Genomic DNA, 13,361 nt, shown 5'->3' with positions numbered 1-13,361 from the left:
TGTCTATTAGGTGTTTCTATGTGCCAGACTCTCTTCTAAGTGCCTGACATACACTGTCTCATTTAATCCTCAGTTTCTCCATGAGATAGAGACTGTTACTCTTATTGTCATCATTTTATAGTTAGGGGATCCAAGGCACTGAGTTCTTAAGTAACTGGCCCAAGGCAGGTCACACAGTTAACATGCAGTGAAGCCTGGATTAACAAACATCCCATTTCCATAGCTACATTAATACTTAGGCAACTGCAAAGCAATTAGGGATAATTACCTGACACGTCAAAGAACGTCTCTGCCCGTCCAGTCCCTGCACTGTTGACGGCAATACACTCATAGGAGCCTTCATCAGACAAAGTGACCTGTTCAATATCCCAGGTCACACTGGCCGATTCTCTGGGGTAAGAAAATAGAAGCATGTTTAGTTACTACAAAAACAAGACCAAATTGAAAACAGTGATTCCACTATTTGTTTTATGCATTCAAAAGAACAGCTTAGGGCTTCCCTGGTGGCGCAGTGGTTGGGAGTCCGCCTGCCGATGCAGGGGACGCGGGTTTGTGCCCCGGTCCGGGAAGATCCCACATGCCGCGGAGCGGCTGGGCCCGTGAGCCATTGGCCGCTGGGCCTGCGCGTCTGGAGCCTGTGCTCCGCAGCGGGAGAGGCCACAGCGGTGAGAGGCCTGCGTACCACAAAAACAAAACAAAACAACAAAAAAACAGCTTAAAAAAAGTTATTTTAGCTTAAAATTATACAGAGTTCTTTTATTATCATAATTATCATAATTTTATTGATAAAATTATGCAGAGTTCTTCACAGCTTAAAAATTATACACCTTTTGTATTTTAATTAGAAAGTTAAGCTTTGTACTCTGAGCAAAAAACATAAAGACAGTAAGTTTTGTTTTGTTTTGTTTTCTATTGATCTTCGTAGGCTCTAACAAAAGAATTGACTTCCAAATGTGAGAAAAACTTTAAAGAGGCAGAGGATAGAAGAGTGGGACTTTTTTTACTGAGAAAATATCAGGGAGACATCTTTAATCTTCACTCAAAACTCATTTAATTCAAACTAATGATCATTTTACCACTTTTTTTTCCCCACATTTTCACAGTCATATGTCTTTCTTTTTTTTCTTTTTTGAACAGGCCTGTAACTTTGCTGTTGAGAACTATAGCCTGTGCCTGTGTCCAGTTAGGGTCACTGGAAATTTCTTTAGGAGACCTTCTCTGGCTACGTCAAAACATAAGATACAAAGTTGGCACAGAAACACTCTTTAAATCCTCTCTCCTTCCCCTCTCATTTCCAGGTTTTGGTCATGTTCAGTGAGGTTCTAGCCAAAGCAACTCAACTAGTAATTTACAAGTGTGAAGGTAGAAAACAAACGTTTTGGTTCCCAAAAGATAAATCCTCTTTAACTTTCTTATATATAAGCTCTACATAAGTCTATATACCATAACTGGTTCAATCTATGTATATAATGAGTAAAGAAAAAGATTATCAGTTTTACAGTCAAAGTTGTCATTTAGGTAAAATAAATCCCTTTGCTATATCACATATTCATTCATTTAATAAATATCTATACTTTGTCCTCTAACACTCTTCAAATTGTTTCTCATTTTTTGGAAATGTCTTAGTAATAGCTATTTAATTCTTATTTAAAACATTAAAATAATCTATAAAACAAGCATTATATTGTTTTAAAATATGATTGCAATGTCATAAATATTTTCATAATTTTTTCTTATAATCAACCATAGCTATTTATAAACTTTTTAAACATTCAAGATACAGATGAGATGAAAAGCCCACTGCAGTCAAGACACCTTCCACTGAAGCTGAAAGTGGTACAAGATGTGATACCTCACAGTAATAACTCCAGATCTCTCCCCATCCGAATGAACCACACCCATCACCAAACCACTATGAAGAATTCACTGAACTCTTAATGTACATTTACCACTAACCTAGAGTTTGTAAGAGAAAGTCAAGACACAGGTTCCTGTCATTAGGAAAGCGAGAAAATAAGCAAGGTGATCCTTCCGTATATTTTAGTAACTGAGAATATTCACTTAATACTGTTTCCTTTCACTTGCGTCTGCATTAGGTGTCAGTGGTCCTTACTGTCACGTTCAGAAGAAAACGGAGTATGCTTATTCTATGCTGCATTGATCACCTAAGATGTATCATGAATGCTTAAGAGCAGTAGGCTAAGCCCAAATTTACAAATGCCATTGTCTAGGAGGTACTGGTAAGTTCCAGGAAGGTAGGAGTCTGAAATACACACGTCGTTCATGTCTTCTGCAGTGCCTACTTCAGAGCCAAGGATATTTTAGGATTCATCAAAAACTGAGACATGCAGAAATTTTAGAACAGAAAATGACAATTCTTCTAGTCTTAAGGCCCTTTATTTAAAAACTAGAAAGTTGAGGAAGAAGGACAAGTAATTTATTCAAAGGCACAAAACTACTATATGGAGTGCTTACAGAATATTCTTTACAGTTATACTTGTTCCTCTCTTATTTATGAAATATTACATGAAAACAATTCTCTTTTTCATGTACCCTTATCACTTAGCATTAAGATTATATGGCCACGATAAAAAGTTTTGAAGGGATGACCCTTGGAACAGGGGAAGGAACATGTCAGATAGAAATGTGTCTTGTTACTGATGGAAACTAATTCTCTCCTACATCCCCTAGAGACCATAGTGACTCACATAACAAAGATCCAGTCATGCAGCTGGAGTTATTAGGAAATCTAGGGCAGAGATGTGCAAGTGAATTGGGATTAGAGAATCAATCCATCATCACCCATGCCCAATTATGTCTTTAGCCTCTTACATCCAAAGAACTTAACAAATGTCAGCAAGGCATGTCACATCTCTGGGCCACAGGGCTGGAAAAATGAAAGAAAGAATCCTTGTGGTTTACCTCAGAGGAATTGTGTGGAATTAATAAATTAATGCTTATAAAGAATCTCAAGTGTCTTTGAAAATTGTTACTATTTAAACACGAAGCAGAATTGTTTGATTTCATCATTCAGTTTTGTAACTTCATCATTTGATATCTTGGTCAGTTATGTTGCTGGTTATTAAATATGCAGCTAAGGAAATCATCAAGATGTATGTTAAGCAAATAGCAGGAAATAATAGAGTCCAATGTTTAAACAATGGAAAATTTTCTCAAGTTATAATGAACATTCTTGCCATAGTTTCTGCTTAAAATGACCCCATAAGGAGATTGTATAAGCTAAGACTGTCAAATATTTAACATGTTACACAAATTATTTACGTGAATATTGAATTACCAGTGTAAAAGCTTTGTAAAATGATTCTTAGAGTTTTCCCCCCAAATGTAGTTTCATGGTAAGTTTAAAAAAAAAGTTTGCCAGAAATCATCCTCTAGTTTTCAAGGCCTACTTAATTTTTATCATTAGATTCCTTAAACTTGTCTAGAAAATTCACCCATCTTCACAACGGAAGTTGGTGCCCTCTAGCCCACTTCCCTTCACTGTTGGCTGCGGTAGTGACCACACACGCTTCTGCTCCATCTGGCCCACACCCCCAGCACACACCTCATTTCTACTCTTCTCCTCCTGGCTCCCTGGGCTACAGCTACACTGGCTTCCTTCCCGTCTTTCTTTCCTACGTGCCTGGTGGACTCTGGCCTTAGTGCATTTGCATTGCCTGTTCCTGGTGTGTGAATGCTCTTCCCTGGATATCTGTGTGACCTGGATATCTCACCATGTTCAAGTCCTTGCTCAAATGCCCCTACTCTGAATTTTAAAATTGCAACTTGGCCAAAACCACATGTACTCCACCAACCAGTAGTACTTGCCCTAATTAACCTGCTCTACTTTTTGCCATAACACTTTAAATCAGATTCAGAGACATGTTTATACTCAAGCCACTAAAGCTTAAGTTTCATTTGCAAGGACTCTTGCAAAATTCAGGACCTAACTTTGTATTCGCAATTTTGTATTCTTTGTCTTATCCAGGGACCCTTAAACTGTGTAAAATTCAGATTCTATAAAACCTGAATCAACTCTTAAATGTATTCTAGCATTTATTATATTATCATATTATATTTACCATCTGTTTGTCTTCCTCCTTTACAATATAAGCTCCACAAAGGTTCAGAATTGTGTCTATTTTGCTCACTGCTACATTCCAAGACTATGAAGCAAATAAATAAGAATGTCTAACGAAAAAAGTACATTAAAATAAGTATCTATTTGTATTTAGATATTTAGTGCTATAAATTATTACTAATGGAAACATTTACACACTTTAAGTACTGGTCTACTCCAAGTGTAACTCCATTTCTGGCAAAGCTCAAGGTAAAGGGCAAAAGACTCTCAACAGAGCAGTGAATTTGGCCCGGCTGCAGGTAGTATCCCGGGGTTTTCTCAGGCATTGTAACTTTGGGAGCATCTGGGAAAAAAAGAACATGGGCAAGAAGGTCACAATAATATTTGGTACTTCCTGTTAATCCATTCAAAAGCTTCATACTTAAATTATTCCAGTAAATTCTCTGCATTCCAGTTAATCTAAATCATGAAAAATCACTTTATCTTTCTTTGTTCAAAGGTTATTAATTTCTGGATTATCTCCATGGACCCTTTACTAAGGTACTCATTGAATCTAAGACTCCACTGACCTTAAGACATAACACTTTTTGTACCACCAAGATAGAAAACAAAGCTACCAGATAAGTTACAATACATCATCAATTGTAGAACATAGTTCAATTTCAAAAATGTAAAACTATGAAAACAACACACATATCCTAGAATTGAATTCATAGGGTAACTGCTTCCAAAAAGGAACGAAAAAATTGATTTTTAAGAATCCAATAGCTTTTTTAAGCATTCAATTCAGGGGCTAACACAACTAACTTTGAATACTGCATATAAGGAAATACTGAGGTTGGTTCTATTATTTCTTTTCTACAGCTATTAACCAATAGCTACAGAGTGGTTCCTGAATTTCCCAAATCATAACCTTATGTATAAATGATAAACTGTTATCCCTCCACCCAAAAGTACAATATTAGAAACAATCCTTCTGTATCCTTGTCAGTCCATGGTTCAAGTTACATACAGCTCTAAAGTTTTGGTCAGAATCCAGTCATCAGCCTTGAGAAATAATAGCAAATATATAAGTAACTAGCTTACTTATTAACTAACCAAAAAAGGCAAAATCATCGCCAGTTATTTGCAGGGAACTACTGTTCAAAGTAGAAAGGTTTCTGACAATTGTATATAAACATTTAGCCAAATCAGATAGCTAATCAAATATTAAACACATATGCAGGGGGAGTAAGAGCATGAGAACTTCCCAGTTCAAATTCTCACACTGACTGAAGTAATCAAAATTCTCAGATCTACGATCAGTGAGACTTAACATGAAACTTTGAATGTGCTATTTTATGGTTAGGAAAACTTGTGTTACTAAGTGTAAATGCTCTTCTACATGGTGACCCAGTAATAATGTGAGGATATTATTTTTGACTTTAGAGTCCATTCTTCTTATTTTTCTTTTTTTTGGCCACACTGTGCAGCTTGAGGGATCTTAGTTCCTTGACCAAGGATCGAACCAGGGGCCCCTGGCAGTGAAAGCCCAGAATCCTAACCACTGGACTGCCAGGGAATTCTCTAGAGTCCATTCTTTACTCATAGGACCATATCAGCCCCTTAAACTATCAATACTCCAGTGTTGAATAAAGTGATACCTTACCTGGGACGATACTAGAGAAGGAAACACTTGATACTCTCTGGAAGAGATAATCATCCTTATCATAGCCTGTTACTTTGAGAAAGAAAACTTCATTTGGTGGTGTAAAGTCAGAAATATTCCATATGCCATAAGGTTTTCTATCTGGATAATATTTAATAGGAATTGTCTTAAGAGAGCTGCCTGAGATACTCAGAAGTTCAAGACGATCTACTCTAGCTGGGATGGAAATTCCAGAAGTATTCAGCAGCACATAGGTAGGTATTCCTACAAGAGAAAGGAACTGTCATCATTTGCAAGTAACATGCACCTGAGGTTATCTATCAAATAAGTTTTGTATTTATAATAACAGGTAATAAGGACATACATATGAGTACTACAGACTGTGCCATAAATTGTGGCCCAGTTGTAGAATCTTCTCTACATAAAAGACAGTTTATTCATGACCAGAGAAACTTAGGAAACCCTAAGTAATTATTTTCATGGTATTTAATCATGTTTATATGTAGAAAGAACAGAATTATGAATATTGTGTTATATGATATTTGTTATATGAATACTTTTAAAGATTCACTATTCTGTATCCTTCCAGTAACTGCAGCAATAAAAATAAAAGAACTATCAGAAAAAAGAAATTTAAAGTCACAGTAGAGTTGAGCCTTCTTTTTAACTATAAATCTTGTTGCATGAATAAAACAAGAGGAAGAAGCACCTTTCAAATCAACAATAATTTCACCTTGGAACATAAGCACCTTTCAAATCAACAATAATTTCACCTTGGAACATATAATGCTATATGGTATCTTTAATGTTTTAACTACACACACACACACACACACACACACACACGCAGCATTTTCACCTTGACAACAGGCAAGTAAGATGCTAGTAAGGAAAAAGTCTCAAGATCTAGGTCATCAGTTTTCAAAGTTTAGTAAGTGTAGGAATCAATGAGGTGCTTGTTAAAGTGCATATTCCTGGGCCCTACCTTCTGTGATTCTCATTCAGGAGATCTGGGGTGGGCCCCAGGAATCTTAATTTTTGATAAGCTCCCTGAGTGATTTCAATATCACTGGCCTCGGGACCACACTTTGAGAAACAGTTACTAGGTCAAGAGTGCAATCATATTTAAAATAAAGATGCTATGTTTCCCAATTTTATTGAATACCACAAAATTATAAAATCACAGACAGTCTGAGAACTCTTTTGCACTTCAATATCTACTATGCCAACTGAAGTAATGAGAACATACAAACCTTGCACCGGTCTGCTGACTGTGTTTTTGAAGTCCAGGGTGGGCTTTCGGGAAAAACCAGCTCGAAAATCAATAGTACTGAGGCCGGTGATGCGAACAGAGTGCCTTCCACTGCTAGACGTCTGAAAAATGTTTAATGACAAACTCTGTCAGCAGTTGATCCAGGATGCAGGTCACACTAGACACTAACCAGTATGGGAAACTGCAGAGTGTTTAACTAGGATTGATGTCCGATCACTGAGGTTTTTGATCTGGGTGTTTTGAACTAAACTGTGATTCTGTAACTTCAATGCAAGTTTTGTAATACATATCCCAGGGGACTAAAGTACAGCTGAGTTTTATATTGCATGACCAGTGGTAAAAGATAGAGGGGTGTAGTCATAGTGAATGGACTTGGTTCACATGGTGAATGTTCAGGAAATATTTGTGAAATGAACGAATGACTAAATCTTCTCCCCTAAACACCATCCAGGTTCTATTATGAAAATATTTCCCTTCTCTTTGCCTCTGGGAAGAGACAGCCAGGACAAACACAAGAGCCGACCATTCTCCAACTTTTAGCCAAACGGCATCCTCAGCTCAGCAGTGTCCAGCCAAGGCACTCAGTGCTCAAGATACAAATATGAGTGAAAAGAAGGTCCTGACCCTGTAAGGGTCTATGGCCAGTGAGACGGTCAGATGGAGAAAGCGAAATCTTCAAGAGGATGCAGTAAATGCAGTGACAGAATTACAGAAAAGGCACATATATAAAAGCACAGACTAGCCTGTAGTTCAGTTAACACCTCCTAAGGGAGATGAACAAGATATTGAATAGCTAAGCACTGAAGTTACCCATATGTGCATAAATAATAAATATTGATAATTTGGATTAGGGTCACAGGATAAAACACTAACATTTATTGGGCACTTCCTCTGTGCCCAGACTCTCTGAATACGTTGGCTTATTTAATCCTTATTACAACCCTATAAGGTAGGTATCGCCATTATCCCCACTGCACAGATAAGGAGGTTGAGGCATCAAAGCTATTCAACAGCTTGTCCAAGTTCACAAGGTTTCCTAACTTGCAGAGGTGGGGTTTTAATCCAAAAGTCAGGCTCTGGGCTCTTCCCCACCATGCTACATTGTCTCCCAAGGGCAAGGTAAGTCAGAGTTAGCCTCTCCATCAATATCTCTCTAAATATGATTTAAGGACCACCTATATCTACACCTACACAAAATCACTTTGGTTGTTTGTAAAAATATGGACTCTGAGCTCCAGCCAAGATTTACTGAATCAGAATCTCTAGTCAGTGGAGTTTAGGAACATGTATTTCCAAAACCATCTAAAGGCTTATGAACAAGAGTTCACCATTATTTTATGACATTGATCACTGAGATTTTGTCTCACAATAAAATGATTATATGATAGCAGCATTTAGGTAGAAGCAGAATATAGGAGTAAGAGAAAGCATTCACATGATAACACCAGTATGCCAACATGGCTCTCCATCTCAACACTGAGAAACACATATTTAGTTATCACAGCATGACAGAAGGTGCTAAAAAGATAGATATATATATATGATTTTAATATAGTGAACAGCTAGATTAAGCCACAGCATTGTTAAAGATAAGCCAGCTCCAAGGCTCAGCAAACCACACAGTTTTCCCTACATCACTGTGACTCATTATTTGGCAACGAGGACAGAAAGGGTGAGGAGATATGTCCCTGTTGCTACCAATCATGTTCCTCATTGAGCAGAACTTGCAGGAACTCAGAGGAAAGGAAAATGAAGGTGAGGAAAAAGAAAAAAAACACATCTTCATGAAAACATTGTTGTATTCTTAGTATAAACGATGCTGCTTATTACTATCGCTCATTTTCATAGGGGTAACAAAGGATTCTAAGTGTAAGTGTAGGAGTCTCAGTACCACCACTTATTGCATTATTTCTAAAGGAAAATGTGATCTGAATTTCACATAACAGACAAGAAAAAAAAACTACAATCATAAACCAATTTTAAGTCGAGGATTTCCTACAAGGCTATACAAAACCTTGCTAAGTCTACTTTCAACTGCTTTAGATAATGTAGAGCTATAGTGAAGACACTATTGTCTACCGGTTTCTTGTAAAAGAGAAATGAAATGGTCAATATTATGAGTTGATTTAGATTTTTTCACTGACATCATCTATTGCTGTTAGTTGTCTTGTTGCTCAGAAAGTCCCTTATGATAAAACAGCTCTTGAGGCTACCAAGGGTAAATATAACACGCAATCCGCCTAATGACTGTTGTTAAGTGCTAATCAGCTACCAAGTGTCTGTGCACAAATCAACTGATAACGAGTCCATTTAAAAAATGTTGCTTAGGGCTTCCCTGGTGGTGCAGTGGTTGGGAGTCCGCCTGCCGACGCAGAGGGCACGGGTTCGTGCCCCGGTCCGGGAAGATCCCGCATGCCGTGGAGCGGCTGGGCCCGTGAGCCATGGCCGCTGAGCCTGCGCGTCCAGAGCCTGTGCTCCGCAACGGGAGAGGCCACAACAGTGAGAGGCCCGCGTACCGCAAAAAAAAAAAAAAAAAAAATGTTGCTTAATAGCTAAGTGAGAAACTTAAAAATTACCTAAGTGTTGGAAAATATGCTATCCTGTTGCTAAATAATACATTAAAAATAAAGCTGAGTTGATGAAGAGGGAGTCCTTTACAATCTCTATAAAATTATTGGAAAATAAATTAATTTTGATCCAAATAGCATAGCAAAAAAGTAGGTGGAGATAAGGACATAGTTTTACTATTCTCTGAGAAATGCTAAGAATAGGAAGCATAATTAGTTAAGAAAATCTTAATTTATTTATATATTATACTGTAAACGGTAGGAATGCCTGCATAGAATTTAAAAGGGTTTGTAAGTAAAAGATATTTCCAAGCGAATCAGTTTTTATGCACAATGACATCCAACTCTGGGTTAATCAGAGTAATGGAAGCAAGGGACATCACAAATAAACCAAAATTATAGTTTAAAAATAAAATGCAAAGAAAAATTTTAAGCTAACTTATTTTAAAATTACCTCTAATACTCATGCCTGCATTTATCATTCTCGAATCATTCTCTTAAAAGAATTACAACAATACTTGGACATTATTTTAGGAACACAATATATCACGAGAAAGTGCCAATAATTTATTATTTTAATCTGTTTTCTTAAAGTAAGCTATTATTTTAGTCTGTTTCTTAGCTGAGTTCCCTTTTTTCAAGTATTATTGTCATAGGAACAAAAAGATTTTATGTATAATGATGGTTAAACAAACAAGTAAATGGATGAAGGAGAAAAGTACCAACATATACAAAATGCATTCTGTACAGCAGGCAAATCTTTTATGTAAATTATCACGTTTAATCCTCACAAAAGTCTCTGTGAGACAATACTATAATTATCTTCATTTCACAGATCAGAAGGGTAAAGTGACTTGCTCAAAGTCACAGATAAACAGTGGGTAGAAGACCTGGGATGTAAACTCAGTGAGGCTCCAGAAACTGCCCTCTACTGCTACCCCACGCATTTCTCATGATCATCTCAGTGAACTGGATTATGCTGGTTTCGAGCTAAAAGCTGAAATATACCCAACTGCTCTACATAATAGAAGAGTAATATGGAATTTCTGAGTCTATCCACAGGAGAAAAGCAGAAACAAAATGGGGAGAAAGAAGGATGGGGGGCAAGGAGAGAGCAAAAGGACACAACTCACTTCAAGATATGTCCCCACATCTACAGGCAAATCTACTAAACTCACAAAAGATTCTTGTTAGTGGATTTCCTACGAAATTTTTGAAGGGCTGAGCTTTACCCTCCATCGAAGTACAAAAGATTAGAATCAACACACAAATAATCAGGAGGCAAGGAGACCAAAAGAAAGTAAGTCTTCAGGAAACTCCAGAAGCATTAGAAGGCTTTGGATTCTCACATGTTATGGACAGAGTGGTGTTGGAGGAGAAATAAATGATAAGAAGGTCTTGGAGGGGTGAAGAAAATTCAGCTAATTCCGTAACGAAGTTAAACAGAGGGGAAGTCCAGCTGTGTATTTCTTATTCCTCTCTTCCCTTCTGAATTATTTAGCCATCTTAGCACCATTTTCTATATATATAATTAAATTAGTAAGACAAAAATTACTGATTTAATGTTTTTCTATTTGCTGTTTATATCATGTAGATTTAAACTGTGGGTTATAATAAAATTAGAATTTGGCTCCAAAAAGCATCTCTCCACCACAGAATATCTAGAAGCATCACTCTGGCACAGAGCCATCCTCACCTCATGCTTTCCGTAGTTAAGAAGAGGGAAATCTTATGCTTGGAACATAATGGTTCCAAACATAACAGGAAATTTCCTAGGCACTAGACACTGAACTGGGTTTGTATTGGCTTGAAATTCTGAGAGTTGTATTTTAAAGAGTATATTTATTCATACAATTTATAAAGGTTCATAATGAGTTACACTACTATCCTGAGTTAGAATGTCATGTTGATCAAGTTGCAGAAGAATCTGAATCAGGAATACAGAGGCTGCTGTAGTATGAGCAGACCTGAGGCAAAGATGAGGTTAGACTAGATACCCACTGGCATTCTATAATTGTAAATAGGTAGCCATGATCCACAAAGCAGTAAGAGGAAAGAAGGAGCAGAGTGGACCAGAGTGTAGGCTTCTGAATTGCAGTGAGTCTATGAGGAATGAAAAAGCAGGACAGGCTGAAGTACCATGAAGCAAGGACCATGGAGAGCTCCAGGGAAAATCAGTTGCTCCTCTGATAGCTTCCTGGTCAGTTCTATTGCAGATGGATCTACTTTTAGTTTAAGGATAAAGGCTTATCAAATATTGAAAGCCCTCTCTACATTGAAAGCCCCTGAAGTCAATAATTATGTCATATATATCACCTATAAAATCTTAATAGGCACTTAATATATGTAGGTTTAATAAATGATACTACGTCATCCAAATGCTTAATGTTGGCACTTTTCCTTAGATTCCCCTAGGACCAACTAATGTCAGAGTCATCAAGAATTCATTGAATTTTTCTAGACACATTATGCTAAGTGTGCTCACACATTATCTCACAAAATCCTGTTACATCCAAAAATGATTTTATAGCACCATAAAGAAACTGGGGCTCAAAGACATGATTACTTGCTTAGGTTTAGACAGGAAGTTAAATGGCAGTTACTCCAAGCTCAATACTCTTTCTAGGTCTATGCACAGCATTTTAGGATAACATAATCTCTGAGTTGATTTGGACGCTATGGCATAGAAAACAATAATACCACACAACTATTCATTTGCCATTCTAAATTTCTAAATACACTCTCATTTAGGAGGGGTCAGGTTAGTGGAGTGTTGGTAAAATTCTCTCTGAAAAGAGAAAGCCCTAATTTGGGGTATTTGCCAATTTCTGTGATGTAAATACTACCACAGTGGCTGACTTCAAGCTCTCAACAGGATGTCACTGAACACAGAGCTGGGAAGAGAAAGTGCGTAACTGACTCTACACGAGCCATTTGTGAGCCAGCTCCAGCAGACCATTAGGCCATGACAATAGTTCTGGCCAATGGGTTATAAAGGAAGTAAAGCGTGTCTGTCACTCAGAAAAAATTCTCATCAGAGAAGTGACACAATCCCTTCCTTTTTTCTATTCAATGCACATGGTCTAGTCTTTTCCCCACTAAGAGAAGCCACGTGTTCAAAATATGATGGTACCTCCATCAGCTTGGGTTCCTGAGGGACCATGTGAAGTAGAACATCTGTCAGCCCTCACAGGACATGTGACATCAGTGAGGAATGAACTTTCCTGTATTAAGCTGGGAGAATTCCTCCTGGTACTAAATGTGAGTCGTGCCCCGTTATAAACTGAATTAAAGTGTGACTGATAGAGTTGGCTTTAACTTCTCTCTCCTAAGGAGTTTCAATGTTTTATAAAATAATAAATAAACCAAGTAAAAAATAAAACCTTTATGTGTATCTGAATTGATAGAAAATATAGGTACAATTTACACACATTCAGGAGAATAAGAATAACAGATTTAACTAATTTTACCATTCATGTGTCAGAAACCATTTAAACATTTTACCAACATCTAAATTAATCATGACAATATTAAGTAGGTATTATTTTCCCCCATTTTTCTCAGACTTGGAGAGGTTTAGGTAATTTCTTCAAGGTCAAAAAGATACTAAGTAGTGTATCTTGAATTAAAATAGACATCCATCTCTTTTCAAAGTTTTTACTCTTATATGACATACTGTTCTTTACAAATTAAAGAATATTATGGTTTTAATCAAATATTTATTGAGAATCTACTGTGGGCTAGGCATTGTGCCAGCCATAAAGATATAATAAAGCCAGCTAGATTTAAATA

The 13,361-nt window shown here is 37.0% G+C and overlaps 1 protein-coding gene across 1 annotated transcript in view; it reads right to left on the bottom strand.

The window, feature by feature from the left end:
- The window catches only part of HMCN1 (hemicentin 1), a gene marked incomplete at its 5' end in the record, with an annotated part of 521,222 nt that overhangs the window by 322,835 nt on the left and 185,026 nt on the right, over nt 1-13,361 (bottom strand). The window contains 4 exons of the mRNA XM_082648266.1: nt 269-390; nt 4,280-4,424; nt 5,730-5,993; nt 6,983-7,103. Coding sequence (XP_082504392.1) covers nt 269-390; nt 4,280-4,424; nt 5,730-5,993; nt 6,983-7,103 — 652 coding nt within the window. The remainder of the gene's footprint in view (nt 1-268; nt 391-4,279; nt 4,425-5,729; nt 5,994-6,982; nt 7,104-13,361) is intronic.

The sequence above is a fragment of the Grampus griseus genome (genome assembly GCF_964374135.1).
Source record: "Grampus griseus genome assembly, chromosome: 1".
Classification (NCBI taxonomy): Eukaryota; Metazoa; Chordata; class Mammalia; order Artiodactyla; family Delphinidae; genus Grampus; species Grampus griseus.
The sequence above is the reverse complement of the archived record's forward strand: the minus strand, read 5'-3'. Positions and strand labels throughout refer to the sequence as shown.